Source organism: Lipotes vexillifer, unplaced genomic scaffold (genome assembly GCF_000442215.2).
Source record: "Lipotes vexillifer unplaced genomic scaffold, Lipotes_vexillifer_v1.1 scaffold573, whole genome shotgun sequence".
NCBI lineage: Eukaryota > Metazoa > Chordata > Mammalia > Artiodactyla > Lipotidae > Lipotes > Lipotes vexillifer.
The window spans coordinates 107,929-134,268 of NW_006796432.1; the positions used below are offsets into that span (position 1 = coordinate 107,929).

Below are 26,340 nucleotides of genomic sequence, written 5' to 3' on the forward strand. Positions count from 1 at the left end.
ACCTTCTGCGGTGGCCACATCTGTGCCTCTGGTGACCGGGGAGAGTTCAGGGTGGCTCATTTCAAACCTCCCCTCACAAGAGCAAGTCAAAGGACATGCCTGATTAAGATTAGGATTTTCTTTGCTTAGAAAGACCAGCTTGGAATTTTACTAGCTCATCTGGAAGTATATGCCATACAATATGTTTGCCGGCATCCATGTACACATGGAAAGCATCATTATATGGATCTGTTTATTTTTAGTTACAAGTTGAATATCAGATACAGATCTAGGCCGATGGTTACACCGAATTCATCACAATAGCTAACAGTTATGGATCACTCGCCTGGTAGCTTTTCGTGTATTATCTCATTCAAACCCTCCTAATAATTCTAAGAGGGGACACAATTATTATCTCTTCTTACATGTGGGAATACTAAGTCCTAGGGATGTCAGGCGCTTGTCCTTTTGGGCAGCTTTCCCTTGGTGGAGCAAGATGGTTATCAGCGGCACTAGGCTTTCCATCCTTAAACCTCTAAGTCCAGTAGAGTTGATTTACAATGTTTCAGGTGTACAGCAAATTGATTTAGGTATACATATATCATATATATAAATTCTTTTTTGGGTTCTTTTCCATTATAGGTTATTATAAGACACTGAATATATCAGTGCTATATAGACGGAGATCTTCTTTTTCCATATTTCTGGCAAAAGTCCCACAATAGCCTCTGATTGGATAGGATTTGGACACATGCTCATTGTTGAACCAATCACTATAGCTGGGGGATGGAATATGCTAATTAGCCGCCTCTTGGGTAAATGAAGAATGGGTTGCTTCCCAGGGGGTATCAGAGTGCTGTATCCAGAGGAGGAAATGGACGTTGTCTACTCTGGCCTCATAATGCGTTCTACAGAAAAACCTGCTGTAGTGTTTCTCAGAAAGCGCTCACTCATCCTGCCTCACTAAACCCGGATCTATGTGTTTCAGATTAACCAGGAAATTGTGTCAATGTAGACCTGACTTTATAGGAACTGTCCCCGACTCCTTGTCTCCTCCAGTTTCCATAGTCTGAAGCCAGAAGCGCCAATCTATTTCTCATGCTTTAAATAACCCACCCTTGAAATTAAAGCCTGAGAATTTGCAGCTGGAACCTTAAAACGTCTTTCCTTAAAAACTGGAATGTGGGGATAGTCAGGGCTGGATTTGGCACAAGACCTTGTATCAGCTACCTACTGCCATGATAGTGCTGCGTAACAAATAAGCACTACCACCAGTGGCTTACAACAATAACGTTTATTTTCGCTTCTGAGTCTATGGGTTAGCTGCAAATGTCTGCCAATTGGTGCTTACTCAGATGCTTGTGGTCACCTTCAGTCAATAGGTGGTTTTCCTGATCTTGACTGGTCTTTCTTATGTATCTATGGCCTTGGCTGGGACAACTGGGCTGGCTCAGCTCTGAGTCTCATGCTCCAGCAGGCTAGCCCTGGCTTCACACGGAGAAGACAGAGGGACAGGATAGCAGAATGTACAAGGTGTTTAGTCATCCCGTTGGCCAAAGCACGTCACAGAGACCAAGTTCAGTGTCAGTGTGGGAAGGGGTTACCCAAGGATATGGGTATCAGGTGGTGGGCAATGTTTGGTCCACTGCCAGGAAGTGACAGGGTCAGGATTTGAACCTGTGGCAATGCCTGGGAGCTGAGCCAGCCCACACAGCCAGCTTCCTCTCCAGGCGTTTTCTACCCCAGATATTTGCTCTCTCCTCAGTTCCTGGTCACACTTTGGGTCCAGATCTGCTCTAAATATAATAGAATACAAGAAATAGAAATATAATACAAGAGTGCCCTCGTCCGTGAACCCAAGAGAGAGAAGTGGAGAGATTAGTCTAGAAAAATCAGTTTGGGAAAAGTCCAGCAAATGTTCCTTTTAAGGTGACTCTTCACTCAGCTCCCTAAATCTCTCCTCTCACCAGGAGCCCAGTTGTCCTCCTCCCTGGCCCCTGGGAGCCTCCACCCAGGGAAAAACAGGAGGTCAGGGGGCGGGCGACAGGCCAGCAAAATCAGCGAGAAACAGCTTTTTTTTTTTCTGCCAGTGACGGGTCCACACCCAGGGTGCATAAATCCTTTCTTTTATTTTTATTATTATTACAGCTCAGGGTCTAGCATGGGCCGTAAATGGATTTAAGAGGCTGCAAGAGTATAGAATTTAATACAGTTGGCACTATTAAATAGTGGCATAGCAAACCCACTCGGAGAAGTGCGAACCCTCCCTCACCACCACCCGCCCCCTTCCCCATCGCCTCTCACCTCCCTTCTGATCCCCAAAACCCTTCTGGCAAAGGTTTCCCCCCCACCCCGCCCCGGCAGAGGGGGAAGGGCAGAGGGGAACGGGGCAGACACAAGGACAGAGGCAAGCGGAGAGAGTGTCTGCAGCCCCAGTGGAGAGGGCATTGGGCAAATGGCCAATTAGGGACATTGGGGAGATGGGACAGAGCTTTCTAGATAAGCATGGTTTTTTATCAGCCTATAAAAATACCACTTTCACTTATCTGCTGGCTGCTTGTCCAGGCTCCTGGGAACAGATGGAAGGGGGCACAAAAGAAAGGCCCAGAGGACATGGGAGGGACAGTCCAGGGTAGGGGGCATTTGGGGCAGGGAGAGAGGAAGCGGCTCCGAAAACCAAAAATATGCTGCAGGGACGTTTTCTTCCCTCCAAACTTACCACCATTCAGACTTCTATTCTTATTTTATTGCATGGAGCAGGGAGAGTCCTACAGTCTTGTGCGTCCTGTGCATTTTATTGATTCTGTATATATGCTTTGTCTATGTCTCCACATCGTTGGGTCTGAGTCCATCTGTTACAATACCTTCATATATTCTAGTCAACTGATATTTATCTAGTGCCATGTAGAAGGGACAGATGCTGTGTTGAATAAGACAGTCGCAATCTCTGTCCTAGGCAGTTTAGAGCCTATGGTGGAGGCAGATAATAAACAAACACATAACAAAGATGATGGAAGGAGGCAGCCATGAGGAGAGCTGGGAGCAGAGGCAGTGGCACATGCAAAGGTCCTGGGGTGGGAACAAGGGTTGGTGCAAATGAGGAACAGAGAAGGAAGAGGATGGAATGTGGAGGCACAAAGTGGGCGGGAGATGAGGTGGAAGGGGCAGGGAGGGGACAGCTCGTGCAAGGCCTTAAAGATACAGAAAGGAGTTGGTTGGTGTTTTTTGTTTTTGGTTGTGCCATGCAGCTTGTGGGATCTTATTAATAGTTCCCCGACCAGGGATCGAACCCGAGCCTTTGGCAGTGAGAGCATGGAGTCCTAACCAGTGGACCGCCAGGGAATTCCTAAAGAACCATTGACTTTTTTTTTTTTTTTTTTTGGCCGTGGCACGGCTTGCAGGATCTTTGGTCCCTGACCAGGGATTGACCCCGCCCCCCCTGCAGTGGAATTGCGGAGTCAACCCCTGGACCGCCAGGGAAGTCCAGGAGTTGGGATTTTATCATAAGCTCTTTGAGCTGCCCTTTGGAGGGTTGTATGCAGGAATGAGATATGGTCTGATGACTCACTTTTGCTTATGGGCGGGTCGCTCAGGCATCCTTGGGCCAGTAGGTGGAAGGGTGGTGATGGCAGTGGTGGGTGGCGTGTCCAGTAATCTTGTAGTGTGGTCTGCATGAGGGGCAGAAGATGGGGGCCCCAGTCCTAGCTCTGCTCCAAAATCCTTGGGAATTGTGTCTGTTTCCTTTCCGGTCTTTAGACCTGTGAACTGTCCCTCTAGACCTCAGTTTCCCCAGATGTAAAATCAAAGAGTTGGACTAGTTATTGCTGAGGGCTCCCTTGGGTCCCACTCCCTAGATGAGTCTATGTCAGAGCCCCGGGACCTCTGTGGGCGTTTGACAGGCAGCCAGGGAAGAGGCGGGCTGCAGGGCTGAGGGCAGAGCTGGAGAGAGGCTGCTCCCTCACCTGCTGCAAAAACGCATGTGTCCTTCCTCCTCCTGACCTGGAGACTTCCTGCCTGGGTGGGGGAGTTGAATCAAGGGGTTCTCTCCAGAGGAACCCCCCGTGCCTTGGTAACGATCCCTGATCGTGCCCACCCAATAACTGCCAGGCTGGGCAGGGGCAGCCCGACTCTAATGGCACCGTGTTCAGGCTGCAGGAGAGAAGTGAGTGTCCAGGGTAGGGGTGGACACAGTGACTGAGTGCAAACCATGGATGAATGGATGTGAATATGACTGTGTGTGATCGTGTGTGTGTGTGTGTGTGTGTGTGCATGTGCGACTCAGGGTGAAGGATTGTAATTGTGTGTGTGGCTTTCTGTGTGTGACTGTGGGCCAGTGTTACTGCTTGTGATTGTGACTGGGTTAACCTTCACATATGTGCAGGTGTGAGCCTGCGGTGTGTGTGACCATGACTGTGTGTCTGTGTGTGTCTGGCTGTGAATGTGGGCCGGTCTTTGTGTGACGACGAGCATGAGAGTGTGTGTGTGACTGAACAGGTGTGTATTTGCCTGTGGGAGCTTGTGTGAGACTTAGTATGGGAGGGTGTCTGTGTATTCATGTGACAGAATCAGTGTGTGTGTGTGTGTGTGTGTGTGTGTGTGTGTGTGTAACAGAACTGCTGCCCCTGTACATGCAGTGGGTGGCCGTGCATGGCTGTGTGTGCTCCAAGTGGCTCCCAAGTGGCTGGGTCTGGGGTACCTTGTTGCTTGATCCCTTGGGGACAGAGGGCTAGGACAGTGGCATCAGCGAGGGGCCGGGACACAGGGCTCAGTCAAACCAGCTCCCTCCCAGCACCGTGGGACAGAAGTGGCTGGAAACCTCACTGCTTTCCGTGCAGGGGTGATGGAAACATGGGATCAGTAACCCAGATGAGCGCTGTGCCCCAACCTGGACCCCGGAAGGACTGGCTGCAAGTGGCTGTGGCCCTGGATGGTTAGGGCTCCAGGAGCAGATCCACCCTGCAGTGAGCCCATCAGGCCCACGGCCTTGGGGGACAAGGTAAAGGCCACTTGGGAGGGGCGGGTCAGGCACTTGTTGCAGGGGCAGCCAGGCTGTAGCACGTGATGCCTTGGAACCAACTTCTGAGAAGGAAACATGGTTAGGATGTAGAGTCACCTCCCCTTCCTCTGGGACTGGGGAGGGCTCTGGAGGTGTGTGCAGGACGAGTGTGCACACCTGGGTGTGGGCGAATGCTCTGGGCCAGGGGGTGGGGCATGCTTGTGTATCAGCTGCCCCCCTCCTGAACTCTGCCTGCAGAGGAATTGACTGCCCTGCCTACTGTCCAGGTGTGTGGCCAGCACATTTATTGCACCTGACATTTTCAACCTGCCAGGAGTGTGGGCCCTAAGCCCCCGGGTGGCAGGGTTGAGAGGGGACTTCATTTACAACACTGACCCTTCTGCTCCCAGGCATCTTCCAGCCAGTCCCCAGGAAGTGACTGTGGAATTTGTTTCCAAATATAGACTCTGGTGGCCCGGGCCGCCTGTACACGGCCCCTTTGGCCTCCTGGCTGAACAGCTGGGCTGTGACTGCCTTTCAGGAGACGCAGGCGCGCAGACCTCCGCTTGGCACTGTTGGTAAAAATAATAATCACACAAGTGGCCCATAAAAAAGGAGGGTAGCTGAACACTGGGTTATGAGCCCAGGACACCGGTTGCCCCGTGATGATCTTTGGGTGGTGGCTACCCTGCAGTCTATACGCAGACACAAGGCATTCCACAAGGACACACGGACCCACAGCAGCCTGCACCATACACACTCGGGGCCCCAACACAGTGAACTCACAAGTGTTTTCCCATAAGGAAATGCACAGAAAAAATATATTTTATTTTCAGCGTTCTCTCTCAAGGAAGGACACACAACAGCACACACACACAAACACAGCAGAGAGACACACAAAGTCCCTCCTCAAATGACACACAGTCATCCAGAGAGTCTTAAGGATAATGTCATATCCTTAAGGAGGAGACACACAGCCCACCTCTCCAGGTGGGTAGTAGAATCTCCGGCTTTGTTACAAGATGGAGACTGGGCAGGAGGTTGGGGAGTGAGCTAGAGCCAGCCCTTGCCTGTGCTCAGATTCAGGTGTTGTGGAGTCAGGCACCCACTCCTGGATCCTGGGCACTCCCTAAGATGTACCAGGAGCCAGTCCTCCTTGGGGCAGCTGTTGTTGGAGAAATGGCATGGGAGAGGTCGGGGATAAAACCCCCAGAACCCAGCTGGTGTCTGTCCCCCCGGGTCCTGGAAGTGGGAGGTACGCAGGTGGTGCCGGAGATCCTGGAGATGGGGCAGCCCAATGGAGCGCGCATTTTGCATGGAGGAGGGAAGCATTGGTCCCTGAAGGCCATGGGGTCCGGCAGGTCCCGGGAGGAAGCTGGAGTGAGGATCACTTGCGCCTCCCTTTGGGGCGCTGTCCTGGGGTTTGGATCTCAGGGTCCCTCACTTTCTAAAGGAGTCCCTCCCTTCCTAACTTGGATTTGCGGGCAGCCGGTGCTGCGCCAGAAGCCGGTGTGGCAGAGGTGCGCTCCCGGGCACACGGGTGGCAGGAAGAAGGGTCTAGAAGTGGGAAGGCGAGGTAGGCGCGGCTGGGGAGGCTGCAGGACTGGTGCCAGGCGCAGACTCCTCCGAATCCCAGGTCCGGAGCCCCTAAGAGGTCTGGGACTTCCCTGAGACCCATGCCACTGGCGCACTCTCTCCACCCCGAGCATGGGAGTGTCTGGGAACTGCAGGCGGCTCCATGCCCTCAGCAGGCTGAGCCTACTGGCCCCTCACACTCCCAAGCAGCTAGGGTCCCCTTTCAGGCTCCTCCTGAAGGTGCAAAGCCCAGGGATGGGCACGGAGCTGGCTGAATTTCCAGCAGAGGCTGTGTGACTCTCCCCACCCTCTCTGAGCTTAATTATTTGTTTCAAGAAAAGGAGCCAGGCACATCTCCACTCCTCTACCCTACCCGCCCTATTTCTCTCCCTCCAGGTGACAGCGTGTACTGGCTTGAAGCTGTGATAAATACGGGCCAGGGTTTGGGAACAGAACGCTGAGCTTTGGAGAGGAGGACTCAGCATCTCCCCATCTTCTGTCCCATCCTGCAAAGTGCCGTGGATCCGGGGCTGTGTCCACAGGCCCTCTTTTGGGTCCCCCTGCCTCCTCGGTGAGAGTGGAGAGAGGAGATGGTGACACGAAAAGAGAGCTAAGCGTTTATCCCACGACTGAAGGAGCAACTGCCTTCACCCTCAGACTGCGCTTTTAGGTGCTTACACTGCCCTTCGCACCCCTCCCGCCCGCAATCCAGGAGACCTCTTCCTATTCCTTCCCTTTCCCTGGCCTTGTCTTGTAAAAGAGGAGCTCCTGGCTTCTGGAGTCAGAGTGCCTGGGTTCAGGTCCCACCAGCATGTGACTGGCCAGGAGCCACCTTCTCATGGAGCTATTTAGAACTAGCTGAGCTGAGTGAAGCCATGTTACAAGAGCTCCTGGCCTGCCATAAATGTTAGCTCTGATGGCACCTCGAAAGCTAGTGGACATTTGAGCCTCTTTCCTTGTGGCTGTGTGGACACAAGCAGGACTCTGCTGGGGAGGAAAGAAATGGGAGCTTGAGGGTGCTAAGGGAACCCCTGCAGGCTGCCTTCCAGACTCAGACGGAAAAGGTGGGTAGCAACACTGCAAGGCCAGCCCAGAGTTTTTGGAGACATTGGATGCCCCATTGGAAGTAGACAGAGAGAAGTTTTGTCTTTCCTGACCAGCTGGGAGATGAATGAGGTCCACAGCAGAGAGTGAAACGAGGGGGCGATGGACCCAGAACAGGAGCTGCTCCTTTGACTCCCTCCATTCCGCCAAAGCCGGCCGTCCAAGCTGGTCAGCAGCCTGGTTCTTTCTGAGGGCTTACTGCCTCCAAAATGAGAACAGAAAAGTTGTCCTGTGTTGTCCATTGGCCACCCCACAGAGGGGCATTTCACCCTGCAGGTTCAAGGAGAAAGCAATGCAACCCCCAAGTATTATGTAATGCTCTTTATAGCACGCCCGCAATCCAACATTTTTCTCTCTTAAAGGAAAAGGAGTATAATTTATTCTTTCTCTCAATAAGACCTGGCAGACATTAATGCCATGAGTTGTAGCTCCTGACTTTTCTCCTCCCACTTTGGAGACTTCTTCCAGGCAGGAGAAAGCGTTGCCTGGACGGACGCGGGGAGCCTCAGGTGCCCTGGGGGTGGGCAGTATGTGTTAAGAGACTCCCCTGGGATTCCTCAAGACCCAGGTCCCTAGCTGAGATGTGCCGGATGCGGGCTCGGATGAAAGTATCCCACCCGCTGCGTGAGCGCGCGTCTCCGAGGTCATCATTCGCCATTCAAAGTGGGGGCTTTTGCTGGAGACCCGAACCTACCCAGCAGAAGTTCTACTAAATCTCGATTTTCTCCCCCAGTTTTAAAAAAGAGGGGAGTTTTTCAATCTCTGCCGTGTTGAACCCACGGAAGAGGCTCCGGGAAGCCAAGGGCGAAGCACGGAAGCGCCTTGCAGGCCTCAGGGCGCGCGGCAAAAGTACGCGGCGATTGTCCTCCGGGCGCCCGGTGGTTGAGAGAGGTCGTGGGGACTCCAGGGTTGCCATGGCGACCAGGAAACCCAGGGCCCTTGTGGAAACAATTGCCGGGAACTTTTCCACCTTGAACCTCTGTCAGTTGCACCCCACGGCCAGCCTCTGTCGGTTTCACCCCAGTGTTTTCCGGGTGTGATTTCGGCTGTATCGGAGGAGCAAGGCGTTTGGGGTCCCCGGTTCCGGAACCTCTGTCGCTGTCGAGGCTGCCCCCAAAGGCCAGAAACCCAGTACGAGGAGCCCAGAGGCGACCCGCTGGGGCGCTCTTGGCCCGAGCTGAAAGGGAAGAAAAATTAGAGGTCTCGACCAAGCAATCGTTTTGGTGATGGATCCTTCCAGTTTGGGGTTTGGCCGCCCTCGTCATCCATGCCCCCACCCATCTCCCTTCACCTCCTCAAGGTCATTACTAGAGTTTTCCCTCGCAGCTCCAGGCGGGGTGGCCTCCTCCATCCTCCACCCCTGCACCGGTGCAGAACTCCTTTCCGGCAAGTTTCTCCCAGAAAGAAAAGAGGAAGGGATGAGAGGTTTAGCCCTGCAGATGAATCTGCCTATTCCCGCGTCTACAAAACAGCCTCTAAGGTTCTCTTAAAACAGACAGGCCCAACGCCTGATCAGACCGTAGGGTTTTCCCAAATCACTGGCCTGGCTCACCCTGGCCATAGGGTGAGTGTTACCTGAATCACTGGGTTGATGGGGAGATAGCAAGCTGAGCTTTCTTAAAGGAGGTCAATATTCTCATAACTGCCATCTCCTGTGTTTTCTTTGCTGTTACGGGTTCTGCCTCTCTGCAGGTAGACGGAGAGAAACCATGTCCCTTCCCCCTTAAATAAAACGCTTTATGAAACATCGGATCGAATTGTCTCCGGTGGGGATGCCATGCTCCGTGAGACCCGGGCTGGCTGGAAGAGGCCCGCGGGCAGCCAGAACTGGAAGGGTCAGAGTTTCGTCTCCGTTTTGAATTCTGCCCTTTGAGCAAGCTTAACACGTGTGGATTTAATTTCCCTTCCTTTCTTGCTTTCTTCCCCCCAGCCCGCCGCCCCACCTTGTGAGGAAACAAGAAAAATAGTCTGCCGTGTCGACAGCGCGACACCGTTCCCTTTGCCAAAGAAAATTTGTCTTTCCAGAGCCCCGGAGAGCAGCAGGCTCCCAAGTTTCCACCGCACCCTCCAGCTGAGGGAGTGTCCAGACAGCCACCTCCCGCCCCCCATCCCGCCTGCATCCCAGACCTGGAGGTATTAGCCCAAATCTCTATCTTTCCAGGGTCAGAGCCCTGGAATGTAGTCTTTTCCCCCCCCCCCCCCCACTCCTTTCGGGGCTGTGGGGACATTGTGACCCTGCAGACACGGTGACTAAATGAGGAGGCCTTTCTACAGGTCGTAGGCTGCGGGTACGATTGGAGTTCTCAGGCTCAGAGCAGCCTACGGAATGGGGGGTGGTGGTGTGCTCTAGGTTTTCTCAGCTCAAGACCCTCGCCCTTCTCTTCCACTGGGGACCTGCCAAGGTGGACAGAGCAGCAACAGGGGCTCCTTTGCATCCAAGTGTGGTACTGCCTTCTCTGTTCTTCCGCAGATCTCCAGCGCTGAGATTCTCCAGGCTGAGCCTCTCGAATGAAGTTCCCACCCGTAGCCATTTCTTATTTCATTAACCTGACTGGGGTGGTGGTGGCCGTGGGGAAATCTCGTCCACCAAACTTGGGGGAGTGGAGGGGAATGTTTCCAAAGCACAGGGGGGGGGGGCAAGATCAACATGCCTGATCAGTAAAGTAACAAAACGAATTCTTGGTGGCAATGTTGGAGAATAGTGGATATTGAAATAATCATAACCGCCAGTATTCCCGGATACTTCTGGTCAAAAGGGAGGAAACCAGGAACCGAGTAAAACACTGGGAAGGAAGATACTGCAGTCCTGGAAAAAAATACAACAGAGCCATATTTAACTAGGCAGCAGGGAAAGTGACTGCCTGAGAAACGAGGGAATTTCCCACCCTCAGTCTGACCCTCTCTTCTGCAGAACGAATTGGTCGAAGTTTGCTTTTGCCATCATTTCTACTGTTGTTATAATTCTTCTTAATTTTCCCAGTCCCATCTGCACTTCTATTTTTTGCCTTCGATAGAAATCCGAGTCAGGCGGGGACACATCTCGGAGAGAAACGGAAATGGGGTGAATTCTTAAGCGAGTTCTCTTTTGGGAGGAAAGAAATACGGTGGTTTGGAATGCGACTTTCTTTTTCTTTTCTTTTCTTTTCTTTTTTTTTTTTGCGGTACGCGGGCCTCTCACTGTTGTGGCCTCTCCCGTTGCGGGGCACAGGCTCCGGACGCGCAGGCTCAGCGGCCATGGCTCACGGGCCCAGCCGCTCCGCGGCATGTGGGATCTTCCCGGACCGGGGCGCGAACCCGTGTCCCCTGCATCGGCAGGCGGACTCTCAACCACTGCGCCACCAGGGAAGCCCCAGAAGGCGACTTTCTTAAAAGTAGAAGGCAATAGTGAAGGAAAAAGATCAACAGCGGTCGCCCTTGCTTTTATTGTTTTCGATTTTTAACATAGGAACCTCTGCTTCCCTATCCATTGCAATATTAAAATGAAGGCAGGAATTTCGCAAAATGAGGAAAATACATTTCGGGAGAAAACCGAGCGCGGGTGGGGGTGGAGATGGGGGTAGGGATGGGGGTGGCAGTCCGGGGAAAGCATCGATCCTCCGAAAGAAGGAAGGGAGGTTGCAGATCGAAGCCTCTCTTTCAAGTTAACTGTCCAACGACTGGGGAAATAATGGAGATTCTCAAACCTAGTCGAGGTCTTCAGTTTATTCTACCAGTGGTGCGGCCTCCGGACCCTCTGGGACAGCGGGTCCGGAAGCTGAGCATACGGAATCCTTTGTGAGTCGGTCCGGGTAGTTGCGGGGGCCCGCGCCAGGGATGCGAGAGAAAGGACCGAAACGGAAAAGAGCTCGCCCCGCTCGGAGTTTCGCTTTCCCCTTCCAGTCTCGGCGGGGCCCAGGCCTCCGTTTCCGGCCCACCTCGGCCCAGAGGTCAAATAGAAACCCATCTCCAGGTTCTGGGCGAAGGATTTGGGGTTGCGCTCTCGGGCATCTGGGAACAAACGCTGCACCCAAAGGGCCTCGGAGTGGGTAAAAGATAACTATTAATAATTTGGGAAATGAAAGCGAAGCTCGGGAGAGTCACTGCGGCCTGGCCGAGAGGAGAGACACGGGTTCTTGCTTGCTGGAAGCAGCAGAGTCTGCTGCCCGACTGGCCCGGGCGCCCGCGTCCGGCGCAGGAAACCACTGCCAGGTCTCCCCGCGGGCCCGACCTTAGCTCCAGAGGCTGCCCGGTCGACTGCGTTCCTGCACTTTCTGTTGCTGCTCCAGCCCCAGACCGACGCGGCCTGGGGCCAAGCAGTGCTCCGGAAAGCCCGGGGGGTGGGGTGGGGCTGGGGGCACGCGCGCAACCCAGGCTCGAACCCCGAAGCTGCGGGCAAGTCCAGAGTCCGTTGTCCGGCTCCTTCGGGGCCCCTAGGAGGGGAACTTACCCTTTCCAGAAGGCCGGGCGCTCTCGCTCGCTCGCTCGCTCCGTGCTGGGTAGGCCTAGCTCTCCTTTCAGCGCCGCCAGGGGCGTCTATGCGGTACGTTTCGCAACCGAACCTAGTGTGTTTCCAGTTGCGCGCAAAAGCTTGTGCGCATCCGCCACGCGGCTGCTTAGAAGGTATGCTCCCTGACGAGACTAATATTAATAATAATAATCGTCATTACAAAACAAAATAGAGCGCCTCGTCCCTCTGCAGGACCCGGCATTACAATTTTTCTCTGCACAAATCACCCTCCCGCACCCCGCCCCCGCCGGGCCACGCTGGGACCCCGACCTAGCTAAAGGAGGATTCGCAGAATGGACTTCTAAGCGAGAAACGCTGCGGACGACTCTCTCTTGCTCTAAACGTCTCTGTCTCTTTTCCCCTCCGCGATTAACCCAGTAATTACTTCTATGCACGCCTGCAAGCGGGCAGTGAGTTATCGCGTCCCAAACTTAATCAGCTAGAGAGGCGCCTCAATAGTCATATGCTGAGAGCTCCTCCAGGGAAAAAATTGTTTTTAAATAATGAGATGACTCTTACCTCCTGCGAGAGACCTCGATTCCAACCCCCACCCCAGCCCCCGCCAACTTGTTTTTTTCCCAATCCATGGGCTGATGTGGGCTCCCACCTCCCTTCGCCAAAAGACCCCCTCCCTCTCCCTAAGCAAATCGATCTTGGCTCTATTTGTGGCTGATGTCCGCCACCCCCATTTCCCCAGAGAGCGTTGGATTTGTTTATTTCTTTATTTATTCCCGTGGCCCAGGCGTCTGAGACTTGTGGCTGCGCAGACCCGGGCGGGAGTGATAGGCGAAGGCGGAGAGGACTCAACGTCCCGCCGCTGCCCCCCAGTCGAGCGTGACAGCGCGCGGGCCGGTTGCGTGACTCGTGACGTCTCCAAGTCTTATAGGTGCAGCGGCTGGTGAGATAGTCGGTATCGCCTGGTTGCCTCTTTATTTTATTGGGGTATGCCTGGTAATAAACAGTAATATTTAATTTGTCGAAGACCACAAACCAACTTCGAGCTGGGAGGTACACACTACTCTTGAAAGACGCTGGAAGAAGGCTTGGCCTAAAAGGGGTCTCTTTTGGGGGGTCCTTTCCAAACCCTTCATCTGAACACACCCCTCCCAGCGAGGCGTTACTCTCAGCATCTGCGCTGGAAAGAAGAGGTAGGATTTTTGGAGGTGAGTGTCGCCCTGGAGAGCTCTGGGGTGGGGGGTAGAGGGTTCTCTTAGCACTGGCCTGCCCACGGCCCCTTGGCTTCCCTCCCCAGCTCGGCCCTGATGAATCCACTCCACTCCCAGCCTTGCTCCTTTTTTTCACCGTGGAAATAAGAATGCACTCTCTTGCTCGCAAGAGTGTCACCTGGCAAGAATAGATTCGCCCTTGAGATTTCAAAATCCCAATTTAACTTGGTGGCCCACAGAATCTGCACTTCACAAACTAAGTGAACCTGGGCCAGGCAATTACTTGGGGGAGTACAGACTCTCCCTCTCGGGAGGGACCTGCAGATTATTTATGGGAATTTATTTTATCTGCAAATCTCTGAGAATTTAAAGGGATTGGAGAGCTCTTTCTGGATTTCCCCTTCCTTTTTGCCAGAGATGCGGAGATGCAGGCTCTTCCTGAAGCCATGTTTGTTTTCCGTCGTTGGCCGGGGGTCGCCCCCTGAGCGAGCCCAAAGTCCTCTGAGCTGACGTTTTGGAAGGGTGAGGGTGTTTTCACAAATAAATAAACTGTCTCAGCAAAAGGCTGTTTGAAAGCAAACCTGGAAGGTGGAGTGAGAACTCTAGAGAATGCTTGGGTTGGTTTTCTTCCTAGTTGCCCCACTTTTAGGGTTGGACAATCCACTTAAGGGATTTTGCAGCGATGCATCAGGCCTGCGCTGGGATTTCAGTTCCCGGGGCCATAGAGGACGGCACTGAGGCAGCCTCAGATCTCCCTGGCGCCTCTCCTCTCTCCAGCCCTCTCCCCAGACCTTGGCCTGCAGGCTTGAATCTCTAGACAGAGGCTGAGAAAAGAACAGGGTGACAGAGACATGGGTGAGAAACAAAAACGGGGACCCTGACGTTTGTTCCAAGCGCTAATTCTTGACTTTCCAAGCTGGGTCTGCTCAGGCCGAGACCTACTGACTGTGTTTACGCTTCTATTGACCTCTTCAACTCGACCCTCAAAATAATACATTTCAGATTAGGGGGAGGGGCAGGGAGAGGAGGCCAGCGGAGATGAAAACCCCAGCCAGCCCCCAGTGACTGTTTGATTATTTTAATAAAACTGGGCACTGCCTTGTGTACACCTCCAGCACGGGAGGTCTGGTGGCCCTGAGGGGGTGGGAGCGCAGGGCGATTTCTGGGCATCTTTGATCTCGGCCCCCATCCGCACGCACCTTCACCCCGCCTTCACCCCGGAGTCTCTCAGAGTCGGGGTGATGAGTGGGGATGGGGAGAGATATCAGGGCGGCTAGCGGCGGCAGGCTGGGCCAGGCGGGGTCAGGCAGTTCTCCGTCCTGAGGTGAGCGGTGGAGAGAGAACGCGGGCAAGGCTGCAGAGGAGGCTCCCAGCGCGTGTGTGCACGCCTCGTGCGTTCCTACTCCGCTCTCTGCACAGCCGCGTCACCCAGATTACTTCCCGGGCAGAAGCCGAGCGGGTTTGCGATGATTTGTGCAGGATTTTTTTTGCAGCCTCCGAGCCGCGCTCAGAGAAGCAGAGATGGATGGAGGTTGGAGAGCGGGTGGAGTGGAGGGGGTGATCTCGAGGTCTGGGTTTGAGAGTCGTGTTGTGATTTGCGTGTTCGGGGAAATCTAATGGAAAAGGTGGTTGGGGGAGGGAGTGGGAAGGGAGAGGGTGGAGGAAGGAGGGGAGGGAGAGAGAGAGAGACAGACAGAGGCAGGCGGCGTGCAGTGGGAGCTAGTTGGATAGGCAATTTCAGTGCTCTGTAAGCATCTAGGCAGCCCAACGTCACCGAGCTCAGCTGAGTCGGCTTGTATTTCTGAGAGAGAGAGGGAGAGAGAGAGACAGAGAGAGAGAGACAGACAGACAGAGAGAGAGACAGAGAGAGAGAGAGAGAGAGAGAGAGAGAGAGAGAGAGAGAGAGAGAGAGAGAGGGAGAGAGACCACTCTTACCTCGGATTCCGGAACTTTAACCCTGAAAGCTGCGCTCAGAAAGGACGTCGACCATTCCCAGGCTTCTTCTTGTCTCCCAATTTTCCCTTCCTGTGGGCGCAAGGGAGAAGCAGGGCACTGAGATTATATTATTGGAGGTGCTCCCGGAGGCTGCTGTTTTGCTTTCTTCGGAGCCCTTCTGGCGCCTGAAGACTTGGAAGTCTTTAGGGAGCGCGAGCGCAAGCGGAGGAGGTGTGTGTTGAATTGTGGGCAGTCACTGCCGAGGCTCCCGCGGTGGGTCCTCCTTTGTAGGCAGCGGTAGCCGCTGGTCTGGGGAGGCAGTCCCCCCCATAGACCCCGGAGCCACCATGCCCGCGCCCCCGCCTCGCCGCCGGCTTCCCTGCTAGGAGCCAGAAGGGATGCAGTGAATGCACCGGCTTCTCCGAGCGAGGTAACGGTTCTGCAGATGGCCCGGGAGGCTGGGGAGGGAGCCCGCCGGCCGAGCCGGCTCAGGGAGGCGCGGAACGCGGCACTCGAAGCCTGGCCTCGGATTTTGCAGGGCCCGGCTCGCGGAGATTTTGCGCGGCCCGGAGCTGCCCGGCGCGTGGAGTCGAGGAGGCGGCCGGGGCTGGGAGAGAGGCGTTGAGGTTTGCAGGACGCGCGGCCCGGTTCTGTCAAGCCGCATCTCGTTCGGCCCCGCCAGTCCCGAGCTCCCCCGGGACCCCGGCCAGGGCTCGCGGCCGGCGGTGAAATGGAAGCGCACGTGGGGCACGCCAGCCCCACTTTCTTTTGTTATGAGCAGGCTTCGGGGCTCCCATCACCGCCTCCCCCAAACCCCAAGGGCGTGGTGCAAGAGGCGGCTTGGGTGGGAGCCGGGCCTCAGAAGCTGATCTTCGCCTCGGCACCATTTCTGGGTCTCCGGCCACTGCAGACCCGGGGTGGGATCCAGCCTTTTGCCCAAGCGGCTGCTAAGATTTGGGGGAGGGGGGGAGGCATTTCTTGCGCCTCCTTCCCGGTCTTCCCGGCTTTTGAGGGAGGAAATCCCTACTTGGGAACGTAAAGGATGTTGGAAGGAGATCAGAGCAGGAGGCAGGCTCCTCCAGGCTTGAACCGTTCTGCAGCTGTTATTTTGCGTGGTCCAACCTCACATGCCTGTAACCCCGGGCCATTCTGCAAGTTGTGTCGGACCTCAGTGGCCGGTTCAACGCCGGAAGCCCAGGATTTATCCGGGCACCACTTTGGCGTCGCCAACCCCGAGCTTGGGCCTGCAGTTCCAGCGAGCCAGGCCCGACGGAAGCTCGGAGAAGCTCCCCTCGGCCAGGCCGCTCGACAAAATGCCCGTCTCGGGCTGGAGAGCCGAGAAAACGAGGAGAACGCGCCCCCAGCGCTGGCCTCCGGCACCCAGCCGCGCGCCGCCCTCCGAACCGCTGCGCCGCCGCTTTCCTGCCCTTTCTGTTTGGCTCCTTTCTACTTTTCCTGTTGCTTACGGTTGGGGAAAAGGGGAGGACTCAATGTTAAAGGACTTTTCATTTCAAGGCCTGTGACTGATAGAAGATGAACGTGAATTCTCAAGACCTGGTTTCTGGATCTCCAGCTCTTTCCTTTCCTATGTTTTTGGTTTTTGCGAAAGGCGGGTTATTTCAGGCATTTTGCCTGCTGCAGAAAAATATTCCTCTTGTGAGTTTTCATAAACAGGGCTCTGCTGGCCTCTTGTAATTTGACGAAGAAAAAAAAAAAATCTCAGAAGGGCACCGGGTTTGTGTTTTGTTTTGTTTTTGGTTCGTACCCAATGGCTTCCAAAAATACCCAGGGCTTATCTTTATTGGCTCTCCCAGAAGTCCAGACAAATTTGACGGGCAGCTCGCTTATCGCTGGGGAGCCTGCGAAGGGGAGATGCGGGCCTCGCCTCCTCCCGCTGTGACGCGGGTCTTTCGCAAGAGGCTGTGCGTGGTCTTAAAGTAATAGTAATGATAATCATAACGGGACCTTCTGCAGCCTCCTTCAGCTGGGGACGGAGGCGCTGGTAGCTGGAAACTGCGGGTGGCAGCCTAGTCACTGCCCCCTCCTGTCACCAGAACTGTGCTTCCAACCTTCTCTTTTTCTTCCTCTGCGCCCCCACCCCCACCCCGTCCCCCGCCATCTGTCTTTCTCTTTTCCTTCTCGCGTCCTCAGAGCAGGACCCCGAGCGGTCACAGGGCCCCGGGCTCACCATGGCCGACGCAGACGAGGGCTTTGGCCTGGCTCACACACCCCTGGAACCAGACTCCAAGGATCTACCCTGTGACTCAAAACCCGAGAGCGCGCTAGGGGCCCCCAGCAAGTCCCCGTCGTCCCCGCAGGCCGCCTTCACCCAGCAGGTAAGAAGGGCTTCGGGGCCCTTTGCAGAAACCAAAGCCCCTCTTTCGAGTGTTTGGGCAAGGGGGGCGGGCAGTGCCCATGATCTGCCCCTTTTCTTTTTATCCTTGCTCAATTCCACCCTTCTCTGCCGTGCCTCCCTAAATGCCAGTATAGTCCCCTCCACTTTATTGTGACGATTATCTTTACGGCCAGAGGAGTTTTGAAATACACTGAAGTTGTTAGGGGAGCCTCAAAGATCCGGCTGTTTGGGGCCAGCGAACAATGGCCCAGATCATTTCTTTCCTGCTGCACTAGGTGTAAACTCGGCCTGAACGCCTCATTAAGGGTCGGGTCAGCGGCCGCTTCAGGCCGGCATGAGCGATGGCTTGACCCCTCTTCAGATCTTTCGTAGCCTTCGCCTCCTCCCGCCTCCTCCGCGCCACCGCGCAGCCTCGCGCGCTGCACCGTTTGTCTGGCGCCCGGGGCCTGGTGGGCTGGCTCCGCGGGGCCGGCGGCGGGGAGCGCGCACGGCTGGGCCGGGAGGGTGCGGGGAGCCCGGGCTCGCCTGGCTGGAAGCTGGGCCCGAGCCGAGCGTGAAGCCTCGCCTCTCGCTCTGTGCCCTTCACCCCCGGCGCCCTGGGCGCTCAAGGCGTCGTCCGCAGACCTTGATGGTTTTGGAATGGGGTGTCAGAGGGCTGGAAGTGGGGTGTCTTGACCAGAAAAGATATTTGCACACAGCTAAAACCCTTCTTTGGAATTTGGATGTCCTTCCTGGCTTTTTCATTGTCTCTCTCCTTTGCCCTTCACGTCTCAGGAAGATGCGCGTATATTTGTCGTGAGACAGTGGGCACACATTTTCAGAAACTTAAGAGGTTTTCTTTCAGGGGAAAACAAATGTACTTGTGAGACGTTTACAAATTATTGCAAAATGAAGACTTTGTATGTAATTTTTTTGGTATGGGTTTTGTAAAATAACTTGTAGTTGAAAGTAGAAATGTTAAATCGCTTTGCCCATAATCCAAACAGCTTGAAATGAACGAAGGTGGATGTGAGGAAGGCCTAGGAGGTATGTTAATATAGACATTTGAGAATTAATTTTTGTTTGGGATTGTGGAAACCTATTATATAAATATTTAAAATTTTATATTTCACCTGTGTCTACATATGCACTGCCATGGTGAGAATAAACACGTATATATACAGTGCACATCTGTCTATTTTCATGTGGACATCTGGGTGTCTACATAAGAATATCCTGGGTGGGTTTTTCAAGATTGAGGTTGGGTTTCTTTTTTTCCTTTTAGCTGCCCCTTGGCTAAAGCAGATTGGGATTGGTCCCATTTTTTTCTCAGCCCCGTCCTCCCCATGCACATTCTGGAACACCCTGATGGCTGGGGTTTTTTCTCTAGCCTTGTGTTGGTGGCATTAGAACGAGACAGCTCTGCACTGTGGGGTTAAGACCTGCCCGGGAGAAAGCATACACAGGGATTCCTGGGCAGGGGCTACTCCAGAGCCCAGACAGTGCTGCAGTGGGCTGGGGGCAGTTTTCAGCCTATGAGCCCACTGGCTCGAGGGGGAAGGAAGAGAAAGCTCTGTGTTTTGGGGGAGTTTGGGGAGGGAAGGCTCATTGACTTTTCCTCTCCTTCTTATAGGGCATGGAAGGGATCAAGGTGTTTCTCCATGAAAGAGAACTGTGGCTGAAATTCCACGAAGTGGGCACGGAAATGATCATAACCAAGGCTGGCAGGTGAGATGGTCACCTCTGTGGAGAAGGTACAGGGAACTTGTGGGAGAGACTAAGAAAGGTGTGGGAGACCAGAAAAAGGGGAGAATAGAAACAGAGAGGGAGGGGGAGAGAGACAGAGCGAGAGCGAGCGAATATGAATATATTTCATTTGACTCTATTCTGGTTAAAGAGGAGAACTCCAGTGATCTCCCAGTGTGAGGGGAAAAGCCTGAAAGATTCGACTCAGGGACCTGGGCGTTTCTTCCACCTCGTATATAAGAAGAAGCAGGAGCTTGGGAGGCTGTGCTATCTGGATGGATTAGTAATAAGAGAAGGAGGGATGAGGTGGGAGAGCCAACGGGAGAACAGAGAGTTGCAGAGACACACAGAGATGAGACGGGGTTTGGGTTTCATGGGATCTCAGACTTGATTCCTGGCCCAGACCCTCCTTCCCACCCTCCCTGACCTTGGAGCGGTTCCAGAGTCCCACCCGATCGCCAAACTCGGAATCGTTGAATGTATTCGCTACCTCTTTCATTGTTTATAGAAAGCAGGCGAAGCCTTTGAAAGGGAACCGGGCTACGCCGGGCTCTATATACAGACACCGATAAACACGGCCGGTTCAAGACACTCACCCCGGAGTTCCTCTTAAAAGCTCACAGTTTTAGCTAGAAATGCGAGACTTCTGGGGGAGGGGGTAGGAGGGTCGTGCAACTCGGTATCTCGGCGTCTGAGTGCGCCCGGGTGCGGGGACAACCCCGCCACGTCCCTACCGGTGCTGGACTGGCCCTCCGCGTCCCTGAGGGCAGAAAGTCCCAGTCTGCGCACAGCAGGCGTGTGAAGCCGAGCATCCGGTAGGCCGAAGCCACCGAGTGTGTGAAAGGGGCGGGTGGAGCCGCCTCGCCAGACGCCCACCGCTTCTGCAGCCCAAGCCTCCCGCAATAAACTGACAACAGTGACATTTATTATTATTTGAAATTAAACAATGTGTGCTCCCCCGCTCGGCCCGAGCGAACAGGAGGCGCGTTCTGTTTATACCAAAGAACTCAGGTCCTCTTCCCATTCCGCCGAGGAAGGAAAGGGCGGCCGGGGCCTCCTTTTTCCCTCCCAAGCCTGAGCCAACGGGATTTAACTATAAAAGGCCTGCGAAGCCTCCGGCGCCTCCGCCTCCAGGCGCGCTCGCTCGGGCAGATAAACACCGCGAGGCGAGGCTCCAAGGCCAGAGGGAGAGGTCTCCACTCACCCCTTGCCGCTGTCTCTGAGCGAGCCAGGTTCCAGCAACTGGTCCTTGCGCCCCGGGCGGCCTTGGGAAGGCTTGCTTTCCGGGGCGCCCTCCTCCCGAGGCCGGATGGAGACGGGGAGTGCGCCCGTGCGCGGAGAGGGAGCCGGGCGCGGCACACGCGGGGCGGCGGAACCTCCTTCCGAGCACCCGATCCTCGCGCAGGGCCCGGTTCCTTCCGAAACTAAATTTCTTTGAGGAGGGCCAAAGCGTTTGGACTCTCTAAGGAGGAGTGCCAGGCGCCTCGGAGATGTGGTGGGGGCATTTAGGGAGAAATTCCTGCGCGACACTCGTGTCAGAGGTCACGCACCGAGCTGTACCCTGGGGGCGGAGTGAAGCCGGGACGTGCCGTGGGCACCCACGCGCGGGCAGCCCCAGGGAGCACCCACTTGGGTGCCCACGTGACGCGCAGCGCTGCTCAGAGCGGCCAAAGCACCTGGCTGGGCGGAGGAAGCCAACTTTTTTCTTTTTCTATTTTTTTTTTTTTTTTAACAAGCCTTTTCCTGCCCCCAAATGAAAAAAGTAGGTGTTTGGTTCTGAAAAGAGGCTTTAGCAAGAGTTGAAATGAGGGGTCCTTTCAGGGCTTCCTCGAAACCAGTCTCTAGAAGTCCTCGACTTCTGCTTTCTATTTCCTCCTGTAGATAGGTATAGTCCCAGCCTGCTTTCTCATCTCTTGGAGGGAAACCTGGGATGGATCTTGGCAAGAGCGGAGCAGGGGCCGCGTTTCTCGTCCACGATCGATTGATTCTTCCATTAAAATTTGTGGACGCGCTCTTCAGAATATTTGCATTAATTCCCTCTGCCGTCTCTGTCTCCTCCTCGTCTGTCCTAGGCGGATGTTTCCCAGTTACAAAGTGAAGGTGACCGGCCTTAATCCCAAAACGAAGTATATTCTTCTTATGGACATCGTTCCCGCCGACGACCACAGATACAAGTTCGCAGATAATAAATGGTAGGCACCGTAGCGGCTGGCGGGGAAGGCAGGGAGGACCGTGCAGACCAAACTTCCCTCTCCCCACTGAACCAATAAACATTGTTTTGAGCTCCTACTGTGTGCTAGAGGTTTTTGCTGCCCCTTCCGCTGCATCCTCCTGACCTCACCGTGAGAAAAAGAAAGAGCAGCCATTAGCCCCCATTTTATAAACGAGAAAACTGAGGCTCAGAGGGAGTAAAGTGCCCATGTCTGTTGCTGCACCGGAGGGTTGTGGATTTTTGAAAAGGGTATTGTTACCAAGCGTTGGAGCTGTTTCTGGGGGCATAAACCATTAACGGTTATTTTTTATGAGTTACCTGCTTTGAACATGCCTTTTTTATGAAATTGCAAAATCAGTCCGGGGTATTTGAGTTAAACAGGCAAGAGAGGAGAGGCGCATTCCTTGGGTACGTTGCTCCCGCGGCTGCCAAGAGTGCAGAGGCTTGAAGACGAAGCCCCTTTGGAAAGCCCTCAAGGAGTGTTCCCGAGACTTTTTTGCACATCCAGGCTTCCAGAACCCGCCAGTTGTTCCTGGGCAGAGAGACGCTGCGAGGCTCCCCACGGCGCCCTTGGTGCTGGGGGAGGAATTAGGTGGAAGGAGAAAGAGCCGGGCGGCGGTGGTGGTGGGAGCGCTCGCCTGGACACCAGCTCCAGGCTTTCTGCGCATCTGGCATTGCAGATGCCCAAGCAAGACCTGAGGGTCAGGCCACTTCCAGATCATTCTCGTAGTCAGCAGCCGTTGCTTTGCTCAAGAACCAGCCGGCACCACGGTGCACTAAGTCTAGGGGGGGTGGCGCCTCTCCTTGGTCTAGGTCTGTGACGGGCAAAGCGGAGCCCGCCATGCCGGGCCGCCTCTACGTGCACCCGGACTCGCCGGCCACTGGGGCGCATTGGATGCGGCAGCTCGTCTCCTTCCAGAAACTCAAGCTCACCAACAACCACCTGGACCCGTTTGGGCATGTGAGTACCTCGTGCAGCTCTTCCTTGTACCTTCAGGTCCTCACCTTCTCTTCCTCACCTGACTCTCGGCTACCTCTTCTCCAGGGCTTTCTCTCTCTTGTTCGGTCCTCGTGCCCACCCAGGCCTCTTTCTTTGCTCCATTTCACCTGCCCTGGTCTTTTGCTCTCTCTCCCTTCTTGACCTGGCCTTCCTTTCTCTTCCCCTTTCTCTCCTCTTCCTCATCTCTCTTTCCTTTTCTCTTATTTCTCACACCTTCTAATTCTTCCTGGCTGTCTCCACCTCTCTCCTACCCAGTCATCTCCCCTTTGCAGTCCTCCCTGTGGTCCACTAGTCCACGCTCTGGGTGTGTCTTTCCTGGGTGGCTGGCGATCGAGCCCCCTAGGTCTCCTGGCCTGGGGCTCTCACCCTGCATCCCTGCTGCCAGCACCCAACCCACCTGCCTTTGCTGAGGGACAGGGGTCATGGGGTGACTAAGGCAGTTCATTCTGGGCCTGGAATTCCTGTTCGTTCAGCCCCATCTGTGATTAGGGGTGGGGAGTAGTGTTTCAGTCCTGCAGAAAACATGGGCCCTCTAGCTCGGCAGGTACTCAGCACAGACTGCAGAGGCTGGACCACGATGGGAGCTGTATACCTTACCTACCTCCTTCCAAATCCTGCCATATTATGGGGATGTTCCGGCTGAAAGGGAGACCTTAGGCCCCATGCTTCCTCTTTTACAGATGGGGAAACCAACCCACCAGAGGCGAACTCCGGTACTCGTGCCCCTTTTAGCTCGACACTCTTGGGTTTATCTGTTTTTTTCCCAACTTCCAGCTTTCCCCCCTCCTCCCACCATGCCCAGAGTGGGCAAACCAAGATCAGGGTCCTACACCTGGAATCTGGATTGGCCCCGAGAGAGAGAGGGGCCTGATGAACTCCCTGAAGCTGCAGGATATTGAGCGTGCAGTCCCCCATCCTGCAAGAGAATGTGTATCTTCTCATAGATTCTCTATAGGGTATCATCCTGTCTTCCCCCAAAGAAAAACAAATGAACAGAACACTGATTTGAGGGAAAACGTCCCTAAATCTCTTCATTGGAAATAATCACCAGGACAGAACACAGTCTCTGAATTCAGAGTTTACAACCCTTAGTTTGATGATTCCACCAAACAAGTAGGCTGGTTCATCTTAGGGCATTTGATCCTCATAGCAGCCTAGAGAGGAGGGTGGAAATACACAGCCTTTATATGGAGTCCGGGGGAGCAGAGGTTACCTGCCTGAGGTCACACAGCTTGTATTTGGGAACAGGGATTTGAGGTCAGGTCTCTCTAATTGCAGAAGTGACCTGCATCCTGCCACTTTGGAGAATCAACACACAGGGTTCCCAGTTTGGGGACGTAAGGGGACGGGGTACGAATGCATTTGATCCGGAGGGAGGACAGTTTGTGAAGGTCCAAATGAGAAATCCGTTCTTGTGGGGCCTTAGGGCTGAAGCACTGAGTCTGTGGTGGGAAGGAGACCAGGGCCCTCCACTGATGCGCTCAATGCCACTGTACACGTGGTTGGTGTGAGATCAGACTGTTGACCACTGGAGAAGAGAGAAGGAAGGCCTATTCCCCTTCTATGCTGTAGGAAGGGAGGGAGAGGAAAGGGGCAGCGCGGGGGCGTTTCTAGGCAAAATGCCGGGCCTCCTTTGCGTTTAAACCAGGGCGTTTTGCCTGCAGTGGCCAGCTCGTGGTGCATCCCAGGGCAGACGTGACCTCCACCTTGCGTGGGTGTTGGCTGGCTGACGGTGTACCTGCTGTCCCTGCGGATGCTGAACAGATGCTTTAGGTTAAGCGCTGGGGAGAGAAGGGACCATTTTGTAAAGGTCCTGCGTGCATCTCCCAGGACCGCGTCCTTCTGGAGGCTGGGCCTCCGTGGCACCTTGGTCTGGGCTCCTTAACTTTCCCTCTGCGGCCCGGCTGTGCCTTTGGGGTGGACCCCCGGGGAAGGCGAGCGCACGGTCCCGAGCCCTGGGCGCCCCTGTGAATTTCAAGTCCTTCCAATTCCGCGGAGGAGGGCGCGGTGCTCTGAGCCGCTCCGGACGGCCCAGTTGCCACGCATTCCCACCCCAAACTCCGGACTCTGAGTCCAGAGCCGCCCTAATGAAATTAAGGGCCATTTAGATCGCCCTCGCTCTGATGTCTCCACACTGTCCCCAGCCGTCAAAGCAATTTGGCTAAGCCTGGACGGTGGCCCCGCCGGCCCGCAGGGCCCCGCTGCGTCTCTCTGTCGCCACGCCGCCCCGGCCGGCGTCGCTATCGGCCAGGGAGGCGGCCGGAGATTAGAGCCGCGCGGCCCGGGGTCGGGGAGCCGCGGGGTCCCGAGCTTTTCGCCCCTCCCCCGGCCTAGTCGGGCCGCGCTCCCCTCCCCCTCCTCCAGGTCGGTTTCAAGGGTTGGCCCGAGAACCCTGCCCCAGGGTCATCCAATCAAAGACACTGAGACTACCTCCGCCGCTCAGTTTGCGGTCCTGGGGAAAAAGCAGGCCAGATTTTTCAGCTCGTGAAACGCGGCAGTTCGCGCATTCGGTGGGTATAGATCAGAACGTTTGGAGAGAGATTAGCGTTACCAGCTTACCGGGAGCATCAAAAGCACGACGCCATCAGAACAACAAACTCATTTGTTTTTAGTAAAGATGCTCGTCTTTGGAAAGTTCCGCTCCGGCAAGAGTGTGGTGACTGCAGACCCCCTCCTAATATTCACAATGGTGGTTGTAATAAGAGCTGCAACCGTGAGACCCCCCACTAGTCCCTGGGAACCCTCCCCCCCAAAGACGTGGAGAAGATAGCAAGGAAGGAGAAAAATATTCCCCCTAAAGCAGATGCCACAGTGCTGTCTGGGGCCAGGTCTGGGGATAATTCTGGTGGTGGATCCTGAAATACTGTGAAGTTGGAGACAGGGAATCTCAAGGGTAACCAGACCCCTGTTTGATGTTAGGGGTGGGGTGGGTGCTTCCCTCTCGCCCAACTCACACCCTAGAGTCTCCCCCTTCCCACCATTTTCCTCTCTTTTTCCTGTGATATTTCTTCCAGTTCTGCAAATGCTTGGTCTCTTCCTTTGCATCTCTTTGAGCCTTTTTTCTTGGGAGGGGGTAGTTTTATATATGTATATATATATATATATATATATATATATATATGTTTGTTTATTTGTTTCTGCTGTCCTTTCATTCCAAAATTGTTGCCCAGGCTTCCTTGTGGGGGGCACCAATTCCTTGCCCCAAACTTGCTTCACTCCCACTGGGGGGGACATGCCCTATGCAGGGAGTTAATTTATTAAACTAACTTTATTAAGCATTCTGATTTACTGCTGTGTGTGCTTTGGGTAGATTCCTGGAATATTACCCTGGCTTTTTCATATGGAAATTGTCATTTTTGAAATGTTTCTTTTTAATGAAATCACTGGCTTCTTTTCAAAAGCAGGAGAAAAAAATGGGACCTTTCCTCCGAGAGCCTATATAAGGAACGTAATTTTGGGGTGGAGAGTGGGGCTTTATGGAAACAAAGGGGTTTGATTTTTCTTACAATCTCATTTTCTTTATTATTTTTAGATTATTCTAAATTCCATGCACAAATACCAGCCAAGATTACACATCGTGAAAGCGGACGAAAATAATGGATTTGGCTCAAAAAATACTGCGTTTTGTACCCACGTCTTTCCTGAGACTGCGTTTATTGCGGTGACTTCCTACCAGAACCACAAGGTAAGCCCAGTACCCAGGAACCGGCGGGCCTGGGGCCGCCTGCTTGTTTGCATGAGTCGCAGTGGCTTTATGGGCACCTTTATTCCTCCGCACAGTATTACAGTGGGCTGGGGCAGGGGAA

At 54.3% G+C, this 26,340-nt stretch overlaps 1 protein-coding gene across 3 annotated transcripts in view; it reads left to right on the plus strand.

The window, feature by feature from the left end:
• Window positions 1–12,696: 12,696 nt before the first annotated feature.
• Window positions 12,697–26,340, plus strand: part of TBX5 (T-box transcription factor 5) — a 49,288-nt gene continuing 35,644 nt past the window's right edge. Inside the window, exons 1-6 of one of the 3 annotated variants that reach the window (XM_007468561.1) lie at window positions 12,697–13,303; window positions 17,393–17,577; window positions 19,210–19,304; window positions 21,395–21,514; window positions 22,348–22,495; window positions 26,067–26,219. In XM_007468561.1, coding sequence (XP_007468623.1) covers window positions 17,431–17,577; window positions 19,210–19,304; window positions 21,395–21,514; window positions 22,348–22,495; window positions 26,067–26,219 — 663 coding nt within the window. In that variant the 5' untranslated portion in view covers window positions 12,697–13,303; window positions 17,393–17,430. Of the gene's footprint in view, window positions 13,304–15,540; window positions 15,672–17,392; window positions 17,578–19,209; window positions 19,305–21,394; window positions 21,515–22,347; window positions 22,496–26,066; window positions 26,220–26,340 lie in introns of those variants that run through there. The other 2 variants (XM_007468560.1, XM_007468562.1) reach the window with 2 other exon arrangements.